We start from the raw sequence: 23309 nt of genomic DNA, 5'->3' as shown, positions 1-23309 counted from the left end.
TGAGGGCACATTCCAGGGCACGGCCAGGGGCGGGGCTCGTTAGCTCAAGTCCTTGTAGGGAAATCGCGGCGAGGGCAGCGCAGCCCACGTGACTGGCCCTCGCCCGGACCTCGAGCGCCCCGCCCTTGCCACCGCCCTAGCCGCGGGGCGGTCGGGCGCCTGCGCGTGAGACTCCCCTTTGGGTCTGGGTCTCGGCCTTGTGGGTCCCGCGGTGGTACGCGTACCGCAAGGGGAGCCCCTTGGGCCAGTGATTTGATCTCTCCATAGCTGTGTTATTTTATGGACTCCCACCTGTTCCACACAGGAGCAAATACTGTGAAGTCCCGAGGCCCCTCAGCCAAGCGGCCACTATCTTTTTGGCCCGGATGGATTTCCTGTGGTCACGAGTGGCTGAAGACTTCCTCCCTTTCAGAAACGTTTGCTGTTGTTTTTCCCACCAGAGTCCCTTTGACCGCGATTGACAAGGAGAGCCTGACTGGATCCGACTAGGAAGGAAGGCAGGAGACCAGCAACAAGAGCTTACTGACTATGCCCCTTGATCCCACTAAAGATGCAGACTTGCGGCTTGTGAAGTCGGAATAAAAAGTCGGGCCTGTTTTTTCTCTGCTTTTCTTGCCGAGAACAGCTTCAAACAAGGCGTCTTACTAAAGAAAGCACCCCCCGACTGTATTTTTTTCCGTCCAAAGTCTGGTGAGGGAGACTGCTGCTGGTCACTCAGCTCTCTGACCTCGTCTGTGAAAGGACTGAACTGGCTCCCATAACGCTCAGATCGTCGTCCCAGCACTGAGGTTCGGGGCCTGGTTTGGCTCACGTGGCCAGAATGGGTCTGAAGTTTGGGGTTTCCCCATGGTCCTCGCCTTTAAAGCCGCTCTCCCTTGAATCACCCTGCTGACAAGGAAGGTAAAAGCTGCAGTGTAATATACTCTGCATATTAATCAGCTACACCTTCAAGGACCTCAGGAGCATTTTGTCTCTCAACCAGAAACATATTCCAAAATTAGCTTAGAGGTAAAGTCACTGAACAATAAATAACTGCCCTAATTCTATAGCGTGGCTGAAACAAAGATGATTAGTTTCCCAAAATTCCTTGATAGTAAGAATCACTTGGGATACTAGTTAAAAACACAAATTATTGGGTGCCTCATCTCCAACCCACTGAAGCAGAATCGTCTAGGGCAGGTCCTGGTAAGCCATCCATTTAACTGGAGTCGAAGTGACTGTCCTGAAAGGTGGGGACACAGAGCTAGATGCCTTAGGGCCTATGGCTTAGGCAGTGACAGCTTAACTCCAGGTGGCAGAGTCGGGTGGGAGACTGCAGTGCCTTCTTGGAGTTTGGCTGGGCAGCAGGGCGAGCGGCCTGCAGTGCACGCACGCCTCCACAGAGTGGGGGCCTGCACCACCGAGAGCTCGAGCCTTCCACTGCTGTCTTCTCCTTCAGAAGGAAAGCTTTAACCCATGAGAATGAAATGGATAGTTGTTTTCCCCTTAGCTTGAAAGGGAGCAATAATATACTTTTGCTTCCAAAGTGTCAGATAATTGCCTTGTCTTCCTTCCTTCCGCGCAGTCAACAATTCCTAAACAGCAGCTGCATCGCCCAGAACGAAGGTGGATGCTGTGGTTAATGGTCTTTGTAATAGAACATAGTTGCTACCTCTGGGATGGGGCACTGGGTAAAAAGGGTCAAAAGACACAGGAGGTGTCAGGGAACAATTGTGGAACAGATCATTAGAGTGCAATTAGGTAAGGCCTGTAGAAGGAGCACACAGGAGGAAATAAACCTGTCTGGGGACTTGTGGAAAGTGTCCCCCAGAGGACTGTTGGAGAGCTGAGTCTAGAAGTCAGTGGGGAAGGAGAAGAGAGAGATTCTAGGCAAAGGGAGCAGCATGCCTGACTGGGGGTGAGCAGAGGGCCTAGCTGATTGAAGTGTAATAGGAATTGTGTGGTCCATGTTCATTCACTCATTTATTCATTCCACAACTACCTATGGGGTGTACAAGGATTAGCTAGCCAGTGTGGAAAAACACAATCTTGATAAAATGTTCTTCAAATTTCCATCTAGTGTTTTGATATTAAATTTTAATTGTTGGACCCACCACCAAGTCGTCTGACTCTGATGCCTCTGTCCTTCTGGACTGTACTGGAGATCTTTGCCTTCAGGTGACAATGTCCTTTCCACCTTGTCAATAAAAGTTTAGAGACTTGGGTTGTGCTTCAAATCCTTCCTTTAGCCTGAGAGCAAGTTACTCAGCTGATCTGAGGCTCAATTTTCTGATTGTAAAACAGGGATGACTACTGTCCTGCCTACTTTATAGAATTTTCTGACTGAGATCCTTTATATGAAAGTTTTTAAGTATAGAACAGTGGCTTTCAAACTTTTGACCGAAACTCATAGTAGGAAATTTATATTAGTAAGCAATACTTGACTACCTATGATAATTTATTCCATTTAACAATTTTAAATGCTCCTAAAGACCCACTTAATATGAGTTCATCATCCAATAATGCAGAGGTTCTCAGCTGGGGGTGACTTTCCCTCTGAGGGAACATTTGGCAATGTCTGGAGATATTTTTGATTTTTACAACCAGGGGGCTGTTGCTGGCATGTAGTGAGTAGAGACCAGGGATGCTGCTAAACATCCCTCAGTGTTCAGGACAGCGCTCCACAATGGAGCATCATTGGGTCCAAAATGTCAGTGGTGCCAAAGCTGAGAAAATCCTGCACTGCTTCCGGAGCTCAGAGTATGTACTATTCGATTATTTGGGGGTACTATAATTATTAAAAGGACGCTATTGCTCCTGCCTAAACATGAGGCTCTTTTTTTCTTTTTCTGAGATCGGATCTAAAGGGAGAAAGAAAAGGAACTCACAGTTACTATGTACCTATTATGTACTAAGTATTTTACATAAACACTTTTATCATTTAATTCCTTAAAAAACCCTGTGAGGTAGGTATTATTACTTCCATTTCACAGACTAGGAAACTGAGTCTCAAATACTTTGGTGACTTGCACATGTTACCCCAAAGGCAATAAAAGAGCCAAAATTATAACTCATGTCTCTGCTTGTCCAGAGTATAGAATGGAGGATGGGGGGCGGGGGGCAGTATTTCATATTCACATGTCCCTAACTCCTTTTATAGTGCCTAGTTATCCATGGGTGCCAGTAGATATTCAGTAACTGCCTACTTGTAAGTGCACGTAGCTATTAAGTGACCCAACCCAAAGCCCATATTTTATTTTATGATACTGTGTCCTCTCCTTTAGTCTAAGGAGAGAAACTCCTTAGCCAAACAACAAGGAAGCATAGCCCAATTGACCCTTGATATTTGCTACCTAAGTCAGTGATCTCCTAGTGATCACTTGCCATTTTTATTGCACGTAAGAAACTTTTCAGTGTTGAGACTGAGACATGACTTACGTTCTGGTTTTGACTACATAAATGGAATTCTAATTCTTTATATATGAAACAGGATCTAACAATTAGCATTAATCCAGAAAAACAGTAGGAGGAGCTCCTTTCATTTAAATGAAGTGAAGGTGTTAAAGTTAATCTGTGTGGAAATTAGTTTTAAAGCACCAAAATTACAAATAGTGTGTTAAAATGGTATTGAAAATTCTACATAAATAAATAATTGCTTTTTAAAAAAATTAAAAGTATTTTTAAATTCAGGGAGGATAAACAAATAAAAGGAATAATGTGGAAGTGAATTAAGAATGTTTGAGGAAAGTTACTACTTCCATACTAGTAAATTTGAAGAAATAAATTAGATAGATAAATGCTTAGAAAAATTAAAATACTAAATGAGATGCAAGAAGAGAGAATATAAATAGACCAAACAAAAAGAAGAAATAAGAATTACCTAGAAAATAACTTACCTGGCCCTGATAATTAATTGAAAAAATGCTGCTCCAATTGTTACAGACGAAGATTCCTAATACCATGAACTGTTTTGAAATATATAGCCTAACATAGTTGATACTAATAATAGTTTGTTAATGAATGAATGTAGTGATCAAATTACGTTTACTGAATTAATTTTATAAGGCAAATATTATTTTTAGATACCCCCAAATAAAACTAATTCCTGAAACAAAAATTAGAGCTGAAGCTTACTTCAACCAATTCTTTAGTTTTTAGTTTTCTCATCTGAAAAGCATCATAATAATAGTATCCACTTTATTCAACTGTTTGTGAGAATTAAGTGAGATAATCCATGTAAATTTCTTAGTGAGAAATTAACTTTGGTCATATTAAGGCACTGGCATTTGGGGTTTATACAGCAGTTATCCTACCCTGACTAATTAATATACCAATGCTTTGTCTGCTCAACTGGAGGAAACGAGCTGAATGGTCACACTTAAAATATTTTTCCTTCTCTCCAAAACCCCCCGGTACATAGGTGTATATTTTAGATGTGGTTCCTTCTGGTTGTGGCATGTGGGACACTGCCTCAGCGTGGCTTGATGAGTGGTGGTAGGTCTGTGCCCAAGATCTGAACCAGCGAAACCCTGGGCCGCTAAAGCAGAGTGCATGAACCCAACCACTCGGCCACGGGGCTGGCCCTTGAATGGTCACTCTTTAAATTAATGACCACAAACCTCAAGTGGGCCCTTGGTGCTACCTTGATACTCAGGACATTTCTTTCTTTTTTTTTTTCTGAGGAAGATTGGCTCTGAGCTAACATCTGCTGCCAATCCTCCTCTTTTTGCTGAGGAAGACTAGCCCTGAGTTAACATCCATGCCCATCTTCCTCTACTTTATATGTGGGACACCTAGCAGAGCATGGCTTGCCAAGTGGTGCCATGTCTGCACCTGGGATCTGAACTGGTGAACCCCGGACCGCTGAAGTGAAACGTGCACACTTAACTGCTGTACCACCGGGCCGGCCCCAGGACATTTCTCTACTCCTTTCATACTCTTGCTCTCTGGGATGTCAAGTTTTATCATTTCTATCTTCTCACACCTCCAACACCTTCACCTCCATCCTTGCTCTTGGTCAATAACCTTGTTTCTAAGTCACTGAGTAAAAAGTGACTCCCACCACCACATCTACCCACTGGCCAGCATCTGTCCCATATGTTGTCTTCTCCCTCCTCTTCCGTTAAAGAGAGAGGAACCCTCCTTGTTCCTATGGAAAACCAGTTCCTCCATCTGCTCACTCATGTTACTCCCACAATTCTGCCCTCTCCTGCCTCACCAAGTTCTCTTTCTGTATATATATTGGATTATTCCCAGCAACAAGTATGCTGTAATCTATTGCATAGGTGGCAGGCAAAATCATGGCTCCCCAGAGATGTCCACGACCTAATCTCCAGAACCTGTGAATATGTTAGGTTACATGGCAAAGGGGAATTAAGATTGCAGATAGAATTAAGTTTGCTGATGAGCTGACCTTAAAATAGAGAGATTATGCTGGTGGGCCCGGTGTGACCACAAGGGGGTTTAAAAGTAGAGGAAGCAGACAAAATAAGACAGAGGGAGATATGACCGTGGAAGAATGATTAGAGTGATGCAGTGTTGCTGGCTTTAAAGATGGAGGAAGGGGGGCCTTGAGCCAAGGAATGTGGGTGACCTCTAGAAGCTGGAAAAGGCAAGAAAACAAATTCTCCCCTAGAGCCTCTAAAAAGGAACAGTCTTGCTGACATTTTGATTTTAGCTCAATGAGACCCATGTTGGACTTCTAACCTGTAAGATAATTAAGTTGTGTTGTTTTAAGCCACTAAATTTGTGGTAATTTCTTACAGCAGCAATAGAAAATTAATATATCATATTACAAACAAACACAACAGAAACTCCTCCTCCCAATGCATTTTTGTCCTCCAGCTATTGTCTTATTTCTTTGTTCCCCTTTATCAAACTCCTGAAAAGCATCACCTGTGCCCACCAGCTCTAATTCTCTCTTAAACCTCTGTAATAAGGCTTTATTCCCAACAATTCCACCATACTTGTGCTTTTCAAGGTCACTTTCACGGTCCATTCTCCGTTCTCAATCAGATTTGATGGGATGATCACTCCCTTGCCTTGAAACACGTTCTTCTCTTGCTTCCAAGATGCTACACTCTCCTGGTTTTCCTCCTTTCTATTGCTACTCTTCAGTCTCCTTTGCTAGTTCCTCTTGATTTCCCCAATCCTTTGGAGTAGCCTCGGATTCAGTGTCTGACTCTCTTCTCTGTTATGTCAACACTCCTTCCCAAGCTGATCTTGTCCATTCTCTTGGCTTTAAATACTATTTATACACTGATCACTCCCAACTGTGTATCTCTGGCCAAGACCTCTGGCCTGTACTCCAGACTCATTTATCTAAATACTCACTTGACCTCTCCATGAGGATATCAATAAGCTTCTAAACCTTCATATTCCAAAAGTGATCTCCTAATCTTACCTCTAAAACCTGCACTTCCTGCCATCTTCTCCATCTAGGATAATGGTAATTTAATCCTGTAAATTGCTTAGGCCAAAGCCTTTGTCTTGTCTTTGCCACTTCTTTCTGTTTCATGAGCCTCATCCAACCTTTCAGTCAAAGTATCTCCAGGATCTGGGACAGAAACTAGTGTGAACCTATTGGTTAAGTACTTCAAAATATAGCAGACTTTGACTATGTCTTACTGCCTCTACTGTTACCATCCTAGTGCAAGATATCCTTTCTCAAGCCTGCCTTTTTACAGTAGCCTTCTAACTGGTCTCTCTACTTCCCGGGTTGTCTACGTTGTACTTCCACACAGCCACAGAGTGATTCATTTAAAACGTAAATTAGGTCATGTCATTGTTCTGCTCAACATCCTCCACTGGTGTCTTACCCAACTCAGAGTGAAAGCCAAATGCCTTACAATAGCCTCCAAGGCCCAAAGATATCGGACTCAGGGAACTTCTCTGATTTCTTCTCTTACTGCCTGCCCTCCCCAATTGCTCAGCCATATTGATCTTGCTGTTTCTTAAAGAATCCAAGTATTTCCCCACTTTAACACCTTTGATGTTCCTTCTGATTTCAATGATCTTTCTTCCCTCAACTCTCTCAAGTCTTCGCTCAAATATCACCATCTCAGTAATGCCTTCTCTGATTATTCTACTTAAAATTTCATCATTCGTCTTCCACCTCCAGCGTTCTCCTCCCTTGCTTTACTTTTCCCCATTACAGTTATTACCTCTGACACACTATATACTTTACATATTTATTTTGTTTACTGTCTCTATCCTCTACTAAATTCCATGAAGACAGGGTTTTTTGGCTTGCTTTGTTTACTGAAATATCTCTAAGGCCCAGAATAGTAATTAGCATGTAACAGGCACTCAATAAATAAAAATACATATTGAATGAATGAAGAGCTAGAAGGTAGAGTACAAGGGAAAATGGTAGAAATATGAGGCCAAAGGGGTAAGCAGAGATCGTATCCTGAATGGCCTCTAAGCCATGTTTCTTAAGGTCAGTAGGGTATCACTAATCTGTCCACTGGATAAGTATGGGATTAATATGATCAGAATTGTATTATTTTAAAATTGCTCTGATAGTGCTGAGGATTAGCAGAGGGTAAGCCTGGGAGAAGATGGAATCAAGATTTCTGACGGAGGGTAATGCCGATCACTGAAATAAGGAACATGGGAGAGAAATAGTTTGGAGTGTGAGGTATGGTAGATGTTAAGAAATGATAGTTATAGTGTTGGACATTTTGAGGTAGTGGATTAGAAGACAGTATGGAGGCATTTACCAAAACGTAGCACAGAGTCAAAAAGATAAATCTATAAAAGAGCTGTCAAAAGTCATGGAGGATATATTGAGATAATCCATTGTATATTTAATAGGAAATCCAGAACAAGATAAAAATGGGAAAAAATATTAAATGACAGACTGACTGAGAGTTTTCCAGAATTGAAAGAGAGTCAAAAATCTTCATTCAGGTTGAAAGTACTCTCTGAAAATGAAGCAGGAAAAATAAAAGTAAATCTATACCAAGTCACATCACAGTGAAACTTTAGAACATCAGGGGTAAATGGAAAATAGTAAAAACTTCCAGAAAGACAGGACAAATTGCCTACAATGGAACAATAATTAGACCAGCAGTATGCTTTCCTTCAGCAACAGTACATGCTGAAGGTGGGGCAGTAATATCTTCAAAGTGCTCTGAGAAGCACCACCCACTCCTCACACAATGTCATGGTCCTGACAACTCTCTAAAGAATTCTGCATGCTGGTCTCTCTAGACTCTCTCAGGTCTAGAGATTGATCTCCTTGTCTCTTATAATTCCTGAGGTGGATCACTAGGGGTCACAAAATTGGTTTCAAGGTCTTGAAGTATGTCCTGAATGGATGTTCTGACAAATAATTCTCTCAGCCTTTGGGACATCTGCCAAAATTCTGAGATAATATAAACCTCATGTTTAGCATCCTATTGCACTGAAAAATATTAAATTATTTTTTATTGTTCTCTACTTTTTCATGTATGTTTGATTTGCTTTCCAACCAGCTTTGTAAACATATCCTATATTACTTTCACACTAGCTAAGTAGAAGTTTTCGATGTCTACTTTTACAGTAAAGATAAAATAATGAATTATTATTGTTATAGAGCCAGGCACTCTGCTAAATGTTTTATTAACATTACTTCTGAGTCAATGCCCTGCAAGGTAGTTACTGTCATCTCCATTTTACAAATGAGGAACTTGAAGCTTAGAACCTTTAGCTTTAGTAACCTGTCCAAGGTCATATTATGGGAAAGAGAAAAGGCAGGAATCTGATGCAGGTCTGTATGACTTCAAAGCCTGAACTTTCATCCTCTATGCTATATCAACTGGTGAAGCATGCTAATTATTAATAAAAATGACCTGTGTTAATAATTTGGAGTGGGAATATTTACCCAACATGTTGACTTATTTCTTTGTTCTTCCCAGGAAAAGAAACTCTGTGGTCTCTTGCAGACTTTGCATTAAGACTTAATTCCATTGGAATTAGTGCCTTGGGAAAAGACTTGCTTTGCCAGCCACCTGTAAGTGTATTGTAACTTTTGATTCTGAATTCTTCTTTACCCTGGAGAAATAATGGTAAATGAAAGTAATGTATATGGACAGTTTCCATTTTAAATAACTTAACATTTGACACAGACACCTCCTTTTACATTGCTCCATGGAGTTCCAGTTTAGTAAAGTATTGAAGCACTGGTCTGGCAGCACCCAGTAATCCCTGAAATGTCAAAGAGCCAGAGCTGGAAGCTAAGTTTGAAGGACTTTACCAAGGTCAGTATTCTTCAGTGTCTTACTGTGTGCTACACAATTCATTGCTTGCTTCAGGAAGAAGAAAGAACCATGATATGAAGGTAGACATACTTCCCAAGAGCGTCTTCTTCTGTTTGTGTTCCCAGTACCTTGCACAGTGCTGGGTGTGTCATTTATGCTCAATAAAACCTAAGTTAGAACTGTAAACCATAATCAAGAACTTTGGGACACAGTTAATAGAAAAGAATGAGAGAGATTTAGGAAATGGTTAAATGATGAAAGTAGTCCTGTCTTGAAACACAGCCAGATGCATGTTGTCAAACTTCTGTATGGCTTGCTAGGTCCAGAATGAAAATTTTATTGGTACATAGGTAGTTGAGGTGACCAGATTAGCCATAGACAGGTTAGATCTTGTTTGGATCTGCAGGCCCAATAAAAATTATTGTCCAAGGCAGAGAAGAACAATGAATAAAATCTTTTATATTACTATATTAATACTTATGATAACTCTACTTAAATCCTTTTCATATAATATACCTCAGATGTTAATTAATATATACCTCAGATGTTAATTAATATATATGTATAATACATATTATACATGAAATTTACATTATGTACGTAAGAACAACAGTGTGTATGTGTAAACTAACATTAGCATCCTTGCCTAATATAAATTTCTTTACATGACTGTAAAACATTACAAATATTACAAAGGAACAAAATTCCAAACCTCCAAACCAGGTGATATTAGGTTTAAAAACAGGAAAATTGGCCAAGGAATGAAATATATTAGTAGAAATAGATTCAAAACTATAGGGCTCAAAACATGCCTTGCCAAGTGTAATAAACAACAGTGAAAGAAGTCGTTATTTATGAAATGCACTTGAAAAATAGACTATTAAAACTGAGAAAATAAACAGATTAAGATTTCATAGCATATATCACGATAAATTGCAGGTGAGTTATAGTTGAGCATAAAGCATAAAGTGTAATAGATTGAGTGAAATAGAATTATGTAGGTATCTTAGGGAGAGGAACATAAATTTTTAAAAATAGTTTTAACCAAGGTATCATTGTCATAAGTAAACTACACATATTTAAAGTGTACAAAGTGATAAGTTTTGACATACGTGTACACTTGTGAAACCATCACCACAATCAAGATACTGACCATATCCATCACCTGTGAGGTTTCCTTGGACTCATTTGTAATCCATCCCTCACGACTCCTCCCACTTCTCCCCTCCTCCAATCCCAAGTAACCACTAATCTGCTTTCTGTCACTATAGTTTGCCCAAATATAAGTTTTTGACTGGTGAAAGTGTTACTGATTATAGGATCAATGATTCCACTTTTATAAAAATCAAATGTAATGAAAAAAAGCAAGGAAAGAATTGAAATGGAAACACTTGGTGATAAATATGATATATAAAAGTTTGGTATCCAGAGTATTAAAAAATTAAGAGAAAGAATGTTTTATTCTGGCTTTTTTGATATCAAGAAACAGAGACAGTCCCGCTGGCTCAAGAAAAAGAATATGTGTTTTAGGGATATATATATGAACTGGATCTAAACTGGAGAGTTGCTGAAAACAGAGGTAGCTTGAGAGATTGACTTTGGTTTTTCTCTCATGGGCCAAATAGTTGTTCTCTGAGTGCACCTCTGCTTCTTTAAGCACATCTACTTTGTTTTCTCTCTACTAGCTGTCTTTCTCTGCTAACCTTAGTTTCTGGTCCCTCATAATTTCAGTTTGCCATGGCTCCTTTCACTCCAGATATACCGATGGCATCTCTTGGTTCAGCCTTTTTGACTTTTGCTCCTTCTATTAAGCATATTGACACTCACTGGTCCCAAATTCAAATTCTCAAGAAAGGAATATGATCAGCCTGGCTCCCCTTTTTGGCCCAGGGCATATACCATAGGTTGCTGGCCAGGATCCAAATGTTACCTTTGGGTCTGAAAAGACCCATCTCCTGTGGTCAGAAAGTGGGAATCACATGGTACAAAACATCAGCAGGTGCTGTGATCAGGGTGAGCGTTGAGTGCTCACCTGTTCAGTAAAGAGAATGGAGCCAGATGGAGCTGGGTTCAAATCCCAGCTCTACTATTTGCTACCTATGTGACTTTGGGTAATTTGCCTAACATTATTCTCTGAATCTTAGTTTTTTCATTTGAAACTTGGGGATGATAACTGCCTTGTAGGGTTTTTGCAAAAACTAAATAAAATAATATGTGTAAAGCATAATACAGTATTTAGCACACAGTAGGTCTCAATTAATGGTAGCTATTCTATTTTTAAACTGTTTTATTATATTACTGCATTAATAACAATCTTAAGAAAAATAATCAACCCCAATGGCAAAGATCAAAAGATGGCTCACACAAGAGGAAAACCAAATAGTTAGCTAACGTTGAAGAAAATGTCCAGCCTCACAAAGAATTTTAAAAATATATTTAAAAATAGCAATGAGATATATCTCACATCTGTTAAAGTTGCTAAAATAAATTAAATTATACATTCCACTATTGATGGGGCAATGAAGAAAGAGTGCATTCATATTTGGAGGTGGCATTATGGATTAGCCTAATTATTCCAAATAGCAATCTCACAAAACGTATCCTTCAATTCAATTTAATAGTCCATTTCTGGGGAAATAATTCCCAAGGAGGTAGTTGAAAAGGAAAACTTCTGTTTGTACAAAGTATTTATAGCTCTCTTCTTAATTCGGAGGCTTTCATCATTTTAGAACTGAAAGAGACTCAAGAGATTATTTTTCCTCTTGGCCTGCACATTAGAATCGTTTAGGAGCTTTTAAAAATACTCATGTCCTATGCCCAAATATTTTGAGTTAATTGTCCTGGAATATGGCCTGAGCCTGAGTACAGTTGAAAAGCTCCTCAGGTGATTCTAATGTGTAGCCAGGACCGAGAACCACTCTTGCAGTCCCACTCCGTTAGGGGAACTATGAAAAAACATAGCCAGGGTGGTTAAAAGGCCTCTGAAGGGAACACACACATCTTTATTGAAAGGATGTCTATGGAAAAAGTAGAACGTAGTGTGTACACATTGATGAGAAACAAGTGTGATAGTAGTGTGTCCGTTGCTGCCCTCATTGAGAGATTCCCAACTGGGACTGTGGAGTTCCACCTTGGGAGGGGCACACTTCTCCCTTCTCCCTTTTCTCCCCCCAGTAGGTTGCCAAGTCTCCCATCTCCATTGTGGGGTGTGGGATCATCAATGTACAGGACTGCTGAATGGTGGGCTGTCAAGCTGAACAGTGATGAATCAGAAGAGTCCATTTTTAAAATCTGTGGTGAAATATACATAAAATTTACCGTCTTAAAGTTCAGTGGCACTAAGTACATTCACATTGTTGTACAACCATCATCCATCTCCAGAACTTTTTCATTATCCCCCAACTGAAACTTTCTACCCGTTAAATAATAACTCCCTATTTCCCCCACTCTACCACCCTAGTCTCTGGCAACTGCCATCCTACCTTATGTCTCTATGAATTTGACCTCAGTTCCTCGTATAAGTGGACTCATATCTCACATATCCTTTGTGAATGGATTATCTGTTTAGCTTACTATCTTCAAAGTTGAGTCCGTTTTTGAGGATAAATCATTCCCTGTCTTTCTTTCTCCGCCCTTGCCCTTTCCCCCAAAGGCCCATTTCCTTCTGGGTTGAGGATCACCCCATCCCTTCCATTGCCCCTTGTTTTCCTGTTCTGTGGCTACCCTGCCTTTTCCCTCTTCTTTTTCTAGGGTCAGTCTTATCCAGTGAGGAGAGGAAAAGCTAGTTCTGTAAGCTGTGTCTGAAACTACTAAGTCTGAAGATTTGTTTTATTTGTTTATTTTTTCCTCTTTGTTTCTGCTTCAGTGTGGACTGGGGGGTGGCGGGAAGGGGACTCTTAGGGTATGAAAAAGAGAGACGAAGGAAACACAAAACATAAATTAATACTTGGAGACATACACCTGCCTCAAATATAAAAATGGTATCTACAATATTAAAAGAATTGAGGAAGTTGTAGAATTGTATCAGCAATAGTTTGTTTTAAGTGTGAGGGAGTATTATGTACTGGTTAACTATATGAACTCTGGATCTGGGTTATCTGAATTTGAATCCTAGCTCTAACACTTTTTAGCTGTGTGTCCTGGAGCAAGTTACTGAACTTCTCTGTGCCTCAGTTTTCTCATCAGTGAAAAGAGTATAATAATAATAGTACCTACCTTATAGATTGTTGTGAGGAATAAAGAAGTTAATACATATAAAGTATTTATAATACTATCTGGCAAATAGTAAGTACTGTGTAAGTTAGCTATCAATACTTTTTGGTCAGTGTTTTGATACTTCTGTTATCTGTCACACCAAATTTGGTTAACTAATTAAGGAAAAATAGATTTAAAAATTGAAGATAACATTATTCATAGTCGCCCCAAACTGAACACAATGCCAAGTTCATTAACTGAAGAATGGATAAATAAAACATAGTACATCTTCAATGAAATACTTCTCAGCAATAAAAAGAAACAAGCTGCTGAATCATGCAACAACATGGATGAATCTCAAAAACATCTTGCTCAGTGAAAAAACCCAGACACGAAAGACTACATATTATATGATTCCATTTGTGTGAAATTTCTGGAAAAGGCTGAACTATAGAGACAGAAAGCAGGTCAGTAGTTGCCTAGGTTGTGGACGGGACCAAGGATTAACTGCAAACTGGTACGAGGGAACTTTTTCTGGTGATGAAAGTGTTTTAAAACTGGATTTTGGTGATGGTTGCATAACTGTGTAAATTTACTAAATCTCATTGAACTTTATTTTTTTAATGGATGAATTTTTTAGTATGTAAATTATGCTTCTATAAAACTGTTAAAAAGAAATTTGAAATACATTGAAACTGGAGATTCAGATCTGTTGCTCTTTAGTTTGGTTCTCACTTAAAAAAAAGAAAGAAAAGAACTTTATTGTTTTTGTAAAAACAACATATGTTGATTGTTGGGAGACAGTTCCCCATGGGTCTGTTATGTTTCTGCACATCTTGCAGGCAAGGCTCTGGCTTCGCTTTGTTCCAGACTGTCTTTTCAGGGATATTTGAAGATGGAGAAAGTGTCTTCCTCTAGGACAAAAGGCAGGCATGCTTACTACCCAGTATAATAAAGAAAATGTCTGCCTCTGGAGCAAAGGGCAAGCATGCTTAATGCTGGTTATAATTATAAAATATTCAGGTTCCCTAAGCTCAAAGTTCCTCTCTTATAATGCAACCCAGTGTGTGTGTAGGTGTCACCTGGCCCTCTTCACGTTGCCCCGTGGGAGTTGAGGCTTGGCAAACCAGTGAAGAGTATGCTGACACTCTGGCTTCTGCTATTGCTGTGAGTAGTAAAGTCCTTTGACTAATTCAAGAGTCTTATGTCTTGTCAGCATCCATGAAATTGTAGCAGGCTAACTTGCTAGCTTGCAAGTAGGGTAAACCCTCTGACTCTTCATAGTTTTTTTTGTGTTTCTGTTGAAATCTAGATAACATAAAACTTACCATTTTAACCGTTTTTAAGTGCACAGTTCAGTGTCATTAAGTACATTTGCATTGTTGTGCAACCATCACCACCATCCATCTCCAGAACTTTTTCATCGTCCCATATTGAAACTGCATCCATTAAATGCCAGCTCCCCATTCACCTCCCCTAAGTCCCTGGTAACCACTATTTTACTTTCTGTCTCTGTAAATTTGACTACTCTAGGTACCTCATATAAGTGGAATCACACAATATTTGTCCTTTTGTGACTGACTTATTTCACTTAGCGTGATGTCCTCAAGGTTCATCCATGTGTGTGTCAGAATTTCATTCCTTTATAAGGCTGAATAATATTCCATTGTACCCTTCACAGTTCTTGAACTAATTATAAAAAAAGAAAAAATATAAATAGAGGAACAGGGTTTGGATAAGAAAGGTGAAGATTCTTGTGATGGAGGAGGGAATTGAGGAAAGGAGAGAGAGAGGGCAACTGGTAAAGAATAGAAATTAATTCCATTTCTGCAGCCACAAGTACAGCATTCCACAGAAAACCAAGGCCACTGTGGAATTATGCTTGTGCTTCCTGGTGACCTGGCATCTAATCTGGGGATCTGAGCAGGGGTTGGGACCCTCTCCCAGCAGCCTCTCTGCCGGTGCTGCACCATCATAGAGTTTTCCCTTTGCAGGACCAGGCGATGTCCCCAGCTGTTCTCCCCAGTCCATACCCTGGGCGAGAGCACAGATGGGCCCCTCACAGCCTGTGGATGCTGACGCAGGACACTGACTGTATTGGCTTAATTTTGCCATTGCCCAGATACAGGCAAAATTAGAGCCAGATCTAATTTTAGGTCTAGATCTAGTTCATCTAGTTTAGATCTAGTCCATTTAAAAACTAGGTGAAATTTGGCTTCTGATAAGAGTCTTAGGGCCCCCTCCTCCAGCCCTTTCTCACCGTCACCTCTCCCTTCTCCCCCCTCCCCACTGCTCTACTCATAACAAATCGGAGACTCTGGCCCGTCACACAAAGACTTAAAAACTCATAACATGCTGAAACATCTTTCCAGATTGTTTTCCTTGTAATAAAGATTAAAGTCATAAAATGACACTCTCAGGAGAGAGCATTTCAGGTGTGAGCTAGGAGGTAGAAGCAGACTTTTCGGAGCAAGGATTTATTTTATTCCCCCCAGGACTGCTCCACATAGGATGTTGTCAATCAGCTTATGAGCCAGGCAAGAAAAGAACAGCCACTTTTTGGATTGATAGCATGGTTATTAGAGCTAGAAAGCACCTTAGAGATCATCTGGTTCAAACCCTTTATTTTGTAGATGAGAAACAGAGCGAAACATTCCCCCCTTCAGAGAGGGGAAATGATTTTTCAAAGTCATTCAGTGAACAACTGGACTAGATGTCAGATGCCATGTATGTATACACACACACACACATATAATTTTTTGATTTGGGCAACTCTGAGATAGGAAGGAATCTTAAAAGAGCTCAACAAATAATCTAGTTAAGCTTTCCCTTCTGTTGAAACCATTTTCACTGAAGAAATATTGCTTAGAATTTGGAAGTTCTTGACCACAGGACCCGTGTCAGTCATATTTGCTTCCCTATACCTAGCATAGTGCTTCACCTAATAGGTGAGCAATGAGTGATGTATTAGATCTGCTCCTTTAATTCTTTTTGGTTTTGCTTTGTACAGATACAGCAACTAATCACATTTTCCTTTTGTACTGTGTTCATCATTTCACCTATCACATTGTACCATAGTTATTCTTAAGTAATCTTTGTCTACCTAACTACATGGTGGCTACTTTGAGGACATGAGTTAGTCACTTCTGGACTCTAGGACGTAGCACAGTGCCTGACACACGAGTAGGTTTTCAGTAAATGCTTTATGAACTAAACTGAGTAAATACAAGTCTTTCTTTTTCCATATTGTTGACATACGGGTTTTATTTGTTAACTAAAACCCCCACCAGCTTAAATAAAATGCTTTCTTGATTTCAGTTGGAATTTAGTTTCTCTTTTTTTGTTTACTTTTCATTTCTTTTTTTTTTATTGTGGTAACGGTTTAAAACATTATATGAATTTCAGGTGTACATCATTATATATTTCGATTTCTGTGTAGATTACATCATGTTCACCACCCAAAGACTAATTACCATCCATCACCACACTCATGTGCCTAATCACCCCTTTTGCCCTTCCTCCCTCCTCCCTCTCCCCTCCCCCGTTCCACCTTCCCCTCTGGTAACCATCGATCCAATCTGTTTCTATGTGTTTGTCGTTTTTATCTTATACTTATAAGTGAGATTATATGGTATTTGCCTTTCTCCCTCTGACTTCTTTCTTTTTTTTTCTGCTTTTTCTCTCCCAAATCCCGCCAGTACATAGCTGTATATTTTTAAATTGTGGGTCCTTCTAGTTGTGGCATGTGGGATGCTGCCTCACCGTGCCCTGATGAGCAGTGCCATGTCCACGCCCAGGATCCAAACTGGCAAAACCCTCGGCTGTCGAACGTGCGAGAACTTAACCACTCAGCCACGGGACCGGCCCCACCCTCTGACTTATTTCACTTAGCATGATACCCTCAAGGTTCATCCATGTTGTCACTAAGGGCCAAATTTGATCATTTCTTATGGTTGACTAGTATTCCATTGTGTATATATACCATGTCTTCTTTATCCATTCATCCCTTGATGGGCACCTAGGTTGCTTCCAAGTCTTCACTATTATAAATAATGCTGCGATGAACGTAGGGGTGCATCTATCTTTATGCATTTGTGTTTTCATGTTTTTTGGAAAAATACCCAGCAGTGGAATAGCTGGATAATATGGTAGATCTGTTCTTAATTTTTTGAGGATTCTCCATACTGTTTTCCATAGTGGCTGCACCAGTTTGCACTCCCACCAGCAGTGTTTGAGGGTTCCCTTCTCTCCACATCCTCTCCAATGCTTGTTGTTTCCTGTCTTGTTAAATATAGCCATTCTGACCAGAGTGAGGTGATATCTCATTGTAGTTTTGATTTGCATTTCCCTGAGAGTTAATGATGTTGAACATCTTTGCATGTGCCTGTTGGCCATCTGTATATCTTCTTTGGAGAAATGTCTGTTCAGATCTTTTGCCCATTTTTTAATTGGGTTGTTAGTTTTTTTGTTGTTGAGATGTATGAGTTCTCTCTATATTTTAGATATTAACCCCTTATCAGTTATATGAATTGCAAATATCTTCTCCCAGTTGTTAGGTTGTCTTTTCATCTTGTTGATGGTTTCCTTCGCTGTGCAGCTTCTTAGTTTGATGTAGTTCCATAGGTTTATATTTTCTATTGTTTCCCTTTCCCAGTCAGACATGGTACTTGAAAATATGCTGCTGAGACCAATGTGTTTTTTTTTTTTTTAAAGATTGGCACCTGGGCTAACAACTGTTGCCAATCTTCCTTTTTTTTTTTTCCCCAAAGATTGGCACCTGGGCTAGCAACTGTTGCCAATCTTTTTTTTTTTCTGCTTTTATCTCCCCCAACCCCCCTGTACACAGTTGTATATCTTAGTTGCACCTCCTTCTAGTTGTGGGATGTGGGATGTGGGATGCCGCCTCAACGTGGCCTGACTAGCAGTGCCATGTCCGCGCCCAGGATCCAAACCCTGGGCCACCGCGGCAGAGCGCGCAAACTTAACCTCTCGGCCACGGAGCTGGCCCCGAGACCAATGTTGAAGAGTGTACTGCCTGTATTTTCTTCTGGAAGTTTAATGGTTTCAGGTCTTATATTCAAGTCTTTAATCCATTTTGAGTTAATTTCTGTGTATGGTGTAAGATAATAGTCTACTTTCCTTCTTTTGCATGTGGCTGTCCAATTTTCCCTACACCATTTATTGAAGAGACTTTCCTCTCTCCACTGTATGTTCTTGGCTCCTTTGTCAAAGATTAACTGTCCATAGATGTGTGGGTTACATTTCATTTCTAAGGAATATTTCTTGTTTTTATTCCCTCATGCATAGAATAATGATTTACTACTAACTATTTCATCATCTACTGTAAAATGAAAATTGCTAGGTGGCTAAATATAATTTACACATTTATTTGGGCTTTTAGGATACACTGCTATCAGTTACACTCATTATTCCACACTTATAAAAATATTAATACCCTTACAGTTAGTTTGAAAAGAGAATATATCTACTTTGAAACTAGTTTCTTAAAAAACTAACTATAATTCTAGAAGAAAATATTTTCTGAAATTTCCAGACTTTTATAGTTATACACTTTTAAAAAAATTTTATTTTTTAATTGAGATTCATAATAGTTTACATCATTGTGAAATTTCAGTTGTACATTATTTCTTGTCTGTCACCACATAAGTGCTCCCCTTCACCCACTGTGCGCACGCTCCACCCACCTTCTCCTGGTAACCACTGAACTATTTTCTTTGTCTGTGTGTTTGTTTATATACCAAATACAAGTGAAATCATCTGCTGTTTGTCTTTATCAGTCTGGCTTATTTCGCTTAGCATAATACCCTCCAGGTCCATCCATATTGTTGCAAATGGGATGATTTTGTCTTTTTTTTATGGCTGAGTAGTATCCCATTGTATATGTATACCACATCTTCTTTATCCAGTCATTGGTCGATGGGCGCTTGGATTGTTTCCATGTCTTAGCTATTGTGAATAGTGCTGAAGTGAACATAGAGGTACATATGTTACTTTGGATTGTTGATTTCAAGTTGTTTGGGTAGATATCCAGTAGTGGGATAGCTGGGTCATATGGTATTTCTACTTTTAGTTTTTTGCGGAACCTCCATACTGTTTTCCATGGTGGCTGCACCAGTGTGCATTCTTACCTGCAGTGTATGAGCATTCCCTTTTATCCACATCCTCTCCAACATTTGTTGTTTTTGGTCTTGGTAATTATAGCCATTCTGGCTGGCGTAAGGTGATATATCATTGTAGTTTTGATTTGCATTTCCCTAATGGTTAGTGATATTGAGCATCTTTTCATGTGTCTGTTGGCCATCTGTATATCTTCCTTTGAAAACTATCTGTTTATATCCTCTGCCCATTTTTTGATTGGGTTGTTTGTGTTTTTTTGTTGAGTTGTGTAAGTTCTGTATATACTTTGGATATCAATCTCTTCTCTGATAAATGATTTGCAATTATTTTCTCCTAGATGGTAGATTGTCTTTCCATTTTGTTGATGGTTTCCTTTGCTTTGTAGAAGCTTTTTAGTCTGATGTAGTCCCATTTGTTAATTTTCTTTTTCTTTTTTTAAAGATTGGCCCCTAACAACTGTTTCTAATCTTCTTCTATTTTTTTTTCATCCCAAAGCCCCCCAGTACATAGTTGTATATTCTAGTTGTGAGTGCCTCTGGTTGTCCTGTGTGGGATGCTGCCTCAGCATGGCCTGATGAGCAGCGCCATGTCCGCACCCAGGATCCCAACCAGCGAAACCCTGGGCCTCCGAAGCAGAGTTCATGAACTTAACCACTTGGCCATGGGGCCAGCCCCTGTTAACTTTTTCTTTTGTTTTCCTTACCCAAGTAGACATGGTATTCGAAAAGATGTGGCTAAGACCAACATCAAAGAGTGTACTGCCTATATTTTCTTTTAGGATTTTTATGGTTTCAGTTCTTACATTCAAATCTTTAACCCATTTTGAGTTAATTTTTGTGGATGGTGCAAGATAATGGTCTACTTTCATCCTTTTGCATGTAGCTATCCAGTTTTCCCAACACCATTTATTGAAGAGACTTTCCTTTCTCCATTGTATGTTCTTGGCTCCTTTGTCAAAGATTAACTATCCATAGATGTTTGATTTTATTTCTGGGCTTTCAATTCTGATCCATTGATCTGTATGTCTGTTTTTGTGCCAGTACCATGCTGTTTGATTACTGTAGCTTTGTAATATGTTTTGAAGTCGGGGATTGTGATCCCTCCAGCTTTGTTCTTTTTTCTCAGGATTGCTTTGGCTATTCAGGGTCTTTTGTTGTTCCATATAAATTCTTGGATTCTTTGTTCTATTTCTTGGAAGAATGTCATTGAGATTCTGATTGGGATTGCATTGAATCTGTAGATTGCTTTAGGTAGTATGGACATTTTGACTATGTTTATTCTTCCAACCCATGAACGTGGAATATCTTTCTGTTTCCTTATGTCTTCCTCAATTTCTTTCAGTAATGACTTATAGTTTTCAGTGTACAGGTCTTTCACCTCTTTGGTTAAGTTTATTCCTAGGTATTTTATGCTTTTTGTTGCCATCGTAAATGGGATTATATTCTTGATTTCTTTTGCTGCTAGTTCATTGTTAGTGTATAGGAATACAAATGATTTTTGATTTTGTACCCTGCAACTTTGCTGTAGTTGTTGATTATTTCTGGTAGTTTTCTGGTGGATTCTTTAGGGTTTTCTATATATAGAATCATATCATCTGCAGGTAGCGAAAGTTTTACTTCTTCCTTTCCAGTTTGGATTCCTTTTATTTCTTTTTCTTGCCTAATTGTTCTGGCCAATACCTCCAGTACTATGTTGAATAGGAGTGGTGAGAGTGGGCACCCTTGTCTTGTTCCTGTTCTCAGAGGGATGGCTTTCAGTTTTTCGCCACTAAGTATGATGTTGGCTGTGGGTTTGTTGTATATGGCCTTTATTATGTTGAGGTACTTTCCTTCAATACTCATTGAGAGCTTTTATCATAAATTTTATCATAAGTTGGATCTTGTCAAATTCTTTCTCTGCATCTATTGAGATGATCATGTGATTTTTATTCCTCATTTTGTTAATGTGGGGTTTCACATGATTGATTTGCAGATGTTGAACCATTCCTGCATGTCTGGAATGAATCCCACTTGATTGTGGTGTATGATTCTTTTAATATATTGCTGTATTCAGTTTGCCAATATTTTGGTGAAGATGTTTGCATCTGGGTTCATCAGTGATATTGCCCTGTAGTTTTCCTTCTTCATGTTGTCCTTGTCTGGTTTTGGTATCAGGGTAATGTTGGCTTTATAGAATGTGTTAGGAATTGTTTCATCTTCTTAAATTTTTGGAATAGTTTGGGAAGAATAGGTACTAAATCTTCTTTGAATGTTTGGTAGAATTCTCCAGAGAAGCCATCTGGTCTTGAACTTCTGTTTTTTGGGAGGTTTTTAATTACTGTTTTGTCGGTGTCACGATCCAATGTACACACCAGGACAGATGCGGAGAGGGCTGATGGCCACTCTGAGTTTATTATAACCAGCGTTTCAATACATACATAGCTTACATCTGTTAAACATACACAGGTGTTCTGGACAATGTAATTTGCGGATTCCAAGAATTCTTAGTGATTTCTCAAGGAGCCCTCCCTCGGCCTCTGTTTGGATATTATCATGTTTTTGCTGTGCTCATATATTCTTATCTCGGAGCATGCAAGGCCTCCTAGGCAACAGCCCCTCCTGCTCCCGATATCGTATCTCCATCTGTGCCCCTGGGCGACTGTGCCTGGCTTAGGTTGCCTCCCTCTGGAGCTCTTACCTGTCTTTGGCTAACCAGCCTTCTCACCTCCAGGTCACAATTTCTTGGCAAGCCTTTTCCAGTGATTATTAACTTGTCCTGCGTCAGGGGTGGTTACATGTTTCAATCTCTTTACTTGTGATTGGTCTGTTCAGATTCTCTGTTTCTTCTTGATTCAGTTTTGGGAGGTTGTTTGAGCGTAGGAATTCATCCATTTCTTCTAAGTTATCAAATTTGTTGGCATATAGTTTTTCATAGTATTCTCTTATAATCCTTTGTATTTCTGCAGTATCTGTTGTAATTTCTCCTCTTTGATTTCTAATTTTATCTATTTGAGCCTTCTCTCTTTTTTTCTTGGTGAGTCTTGCTAAGGGTTTGTCAATTTTGTTTATCTTCTCAAAGAACCAGCTCTTAGTTTCATTGATCCTTTCTACTGTTTTTTAAGTCTCTATTTCATTTATTTCTGCTCTGATTTTTATTATTTCTCTCCTTCTGCTAACTTTGGGCTTTGTCTCTTCTTTTTCTAGCTTTGTTAGTTGCATTTTAAGATTACTTATTTGAGACTTTTCTTGCTTGTTGAGATGGGCCTATATTGCTATGTTTCCCTCTTAGGTCTGCTTTTGCTGCATCGCATAAGAGTTGGTATGTTATATTTTCATTTTTATTTGTCTCCAGGTATTTTTTAATTTCCTTTTTGATTTCTTCAATGATCCAATGGTGGTTCAATAGCATGTTATTTAGTCTCCACATATTTCTGACTTTCCTAGTTTTGTTCTTATGGTTGATTTCTAGCTTCATAGCATTGTGGTCAGAAAAGATGGTTGGAATGATTTCAATCTTCTTGAATTTATTGAGGCTTGCCTTGCTACCCAGCATAGGTCTATCTTTGAGGATGTTCCATGGACACTTGATAACAGTGTATATTCTGCTGTTTTTGGATGGAATGCACTATAGATGTCTATTAAGTCCATCTGGCCAAATTTTTCATTTAAATCTACTATTTCCTTGTTAAATTTTTGTCTGCATGATCTGTCCCTGGAAGTAAGTGGGGCATTGAGGTCCCCTACTATTATTGTGTTGCTGTTAATTTCTCCCTTT

At 39.4% G+C, this 23309-nt stretch overlaps 1 protein-coding gene across 14 annotated transcripts in view; it reads left to right on the top strand.

Annotated features, from left to right (window-relative positions):
• The first annotated feature begins 6 nt into the window (after nucleotides 1-6).
• The window catches only part of MYOM1 (myomesin 1), a 158744-nt gene continuing 135441 nt past the window's right edge, over nucleotides 7-23309 (top strand). For 4 of the 14 annotated variants that reach the window (XM_070629769.1, XM_070629763.1, XM_070629766.1 and 1 more), the window contains exons 1-2: nucleotides 7-900; nucleotides 8883-8977. Coding sequence is in view for 4 of the 14 variants with exons in the window: in XM_070629757.1 (XP_070485858.1) it covers nucleotides 9177-9224 (48 nt within the window). In the remaining 10 variants the exon portion in view is untranslated. Of the gene's footprint in view, nucleotides 1009-8882; nucleotides 8978-9092; nucleotides 9225-23309 lie in introns of all 14 variants that reach the window. The other 10 variants (XM_070629765.1, XM_070629758.1, XM_070629767.1 and 7 more) reach the window with 7 other exon arrangements.

The sequence above is a fragment of the Equus przewalskii genome, chromosome 7, assembly GCF_037783145.1.
Source record: "Equus przewalskii isolate Varuska chromosome 7, EquPr2, whole genome shotgun sequence".
NCBI lineage: Eukaryota > Metazoa > Chordata > Mammalia > Perissodactyla > Equidae > Equus > Equus przewalskii.
This window is presented reverse-complemented; position numbering and strand designations above follow the sequence as displayed.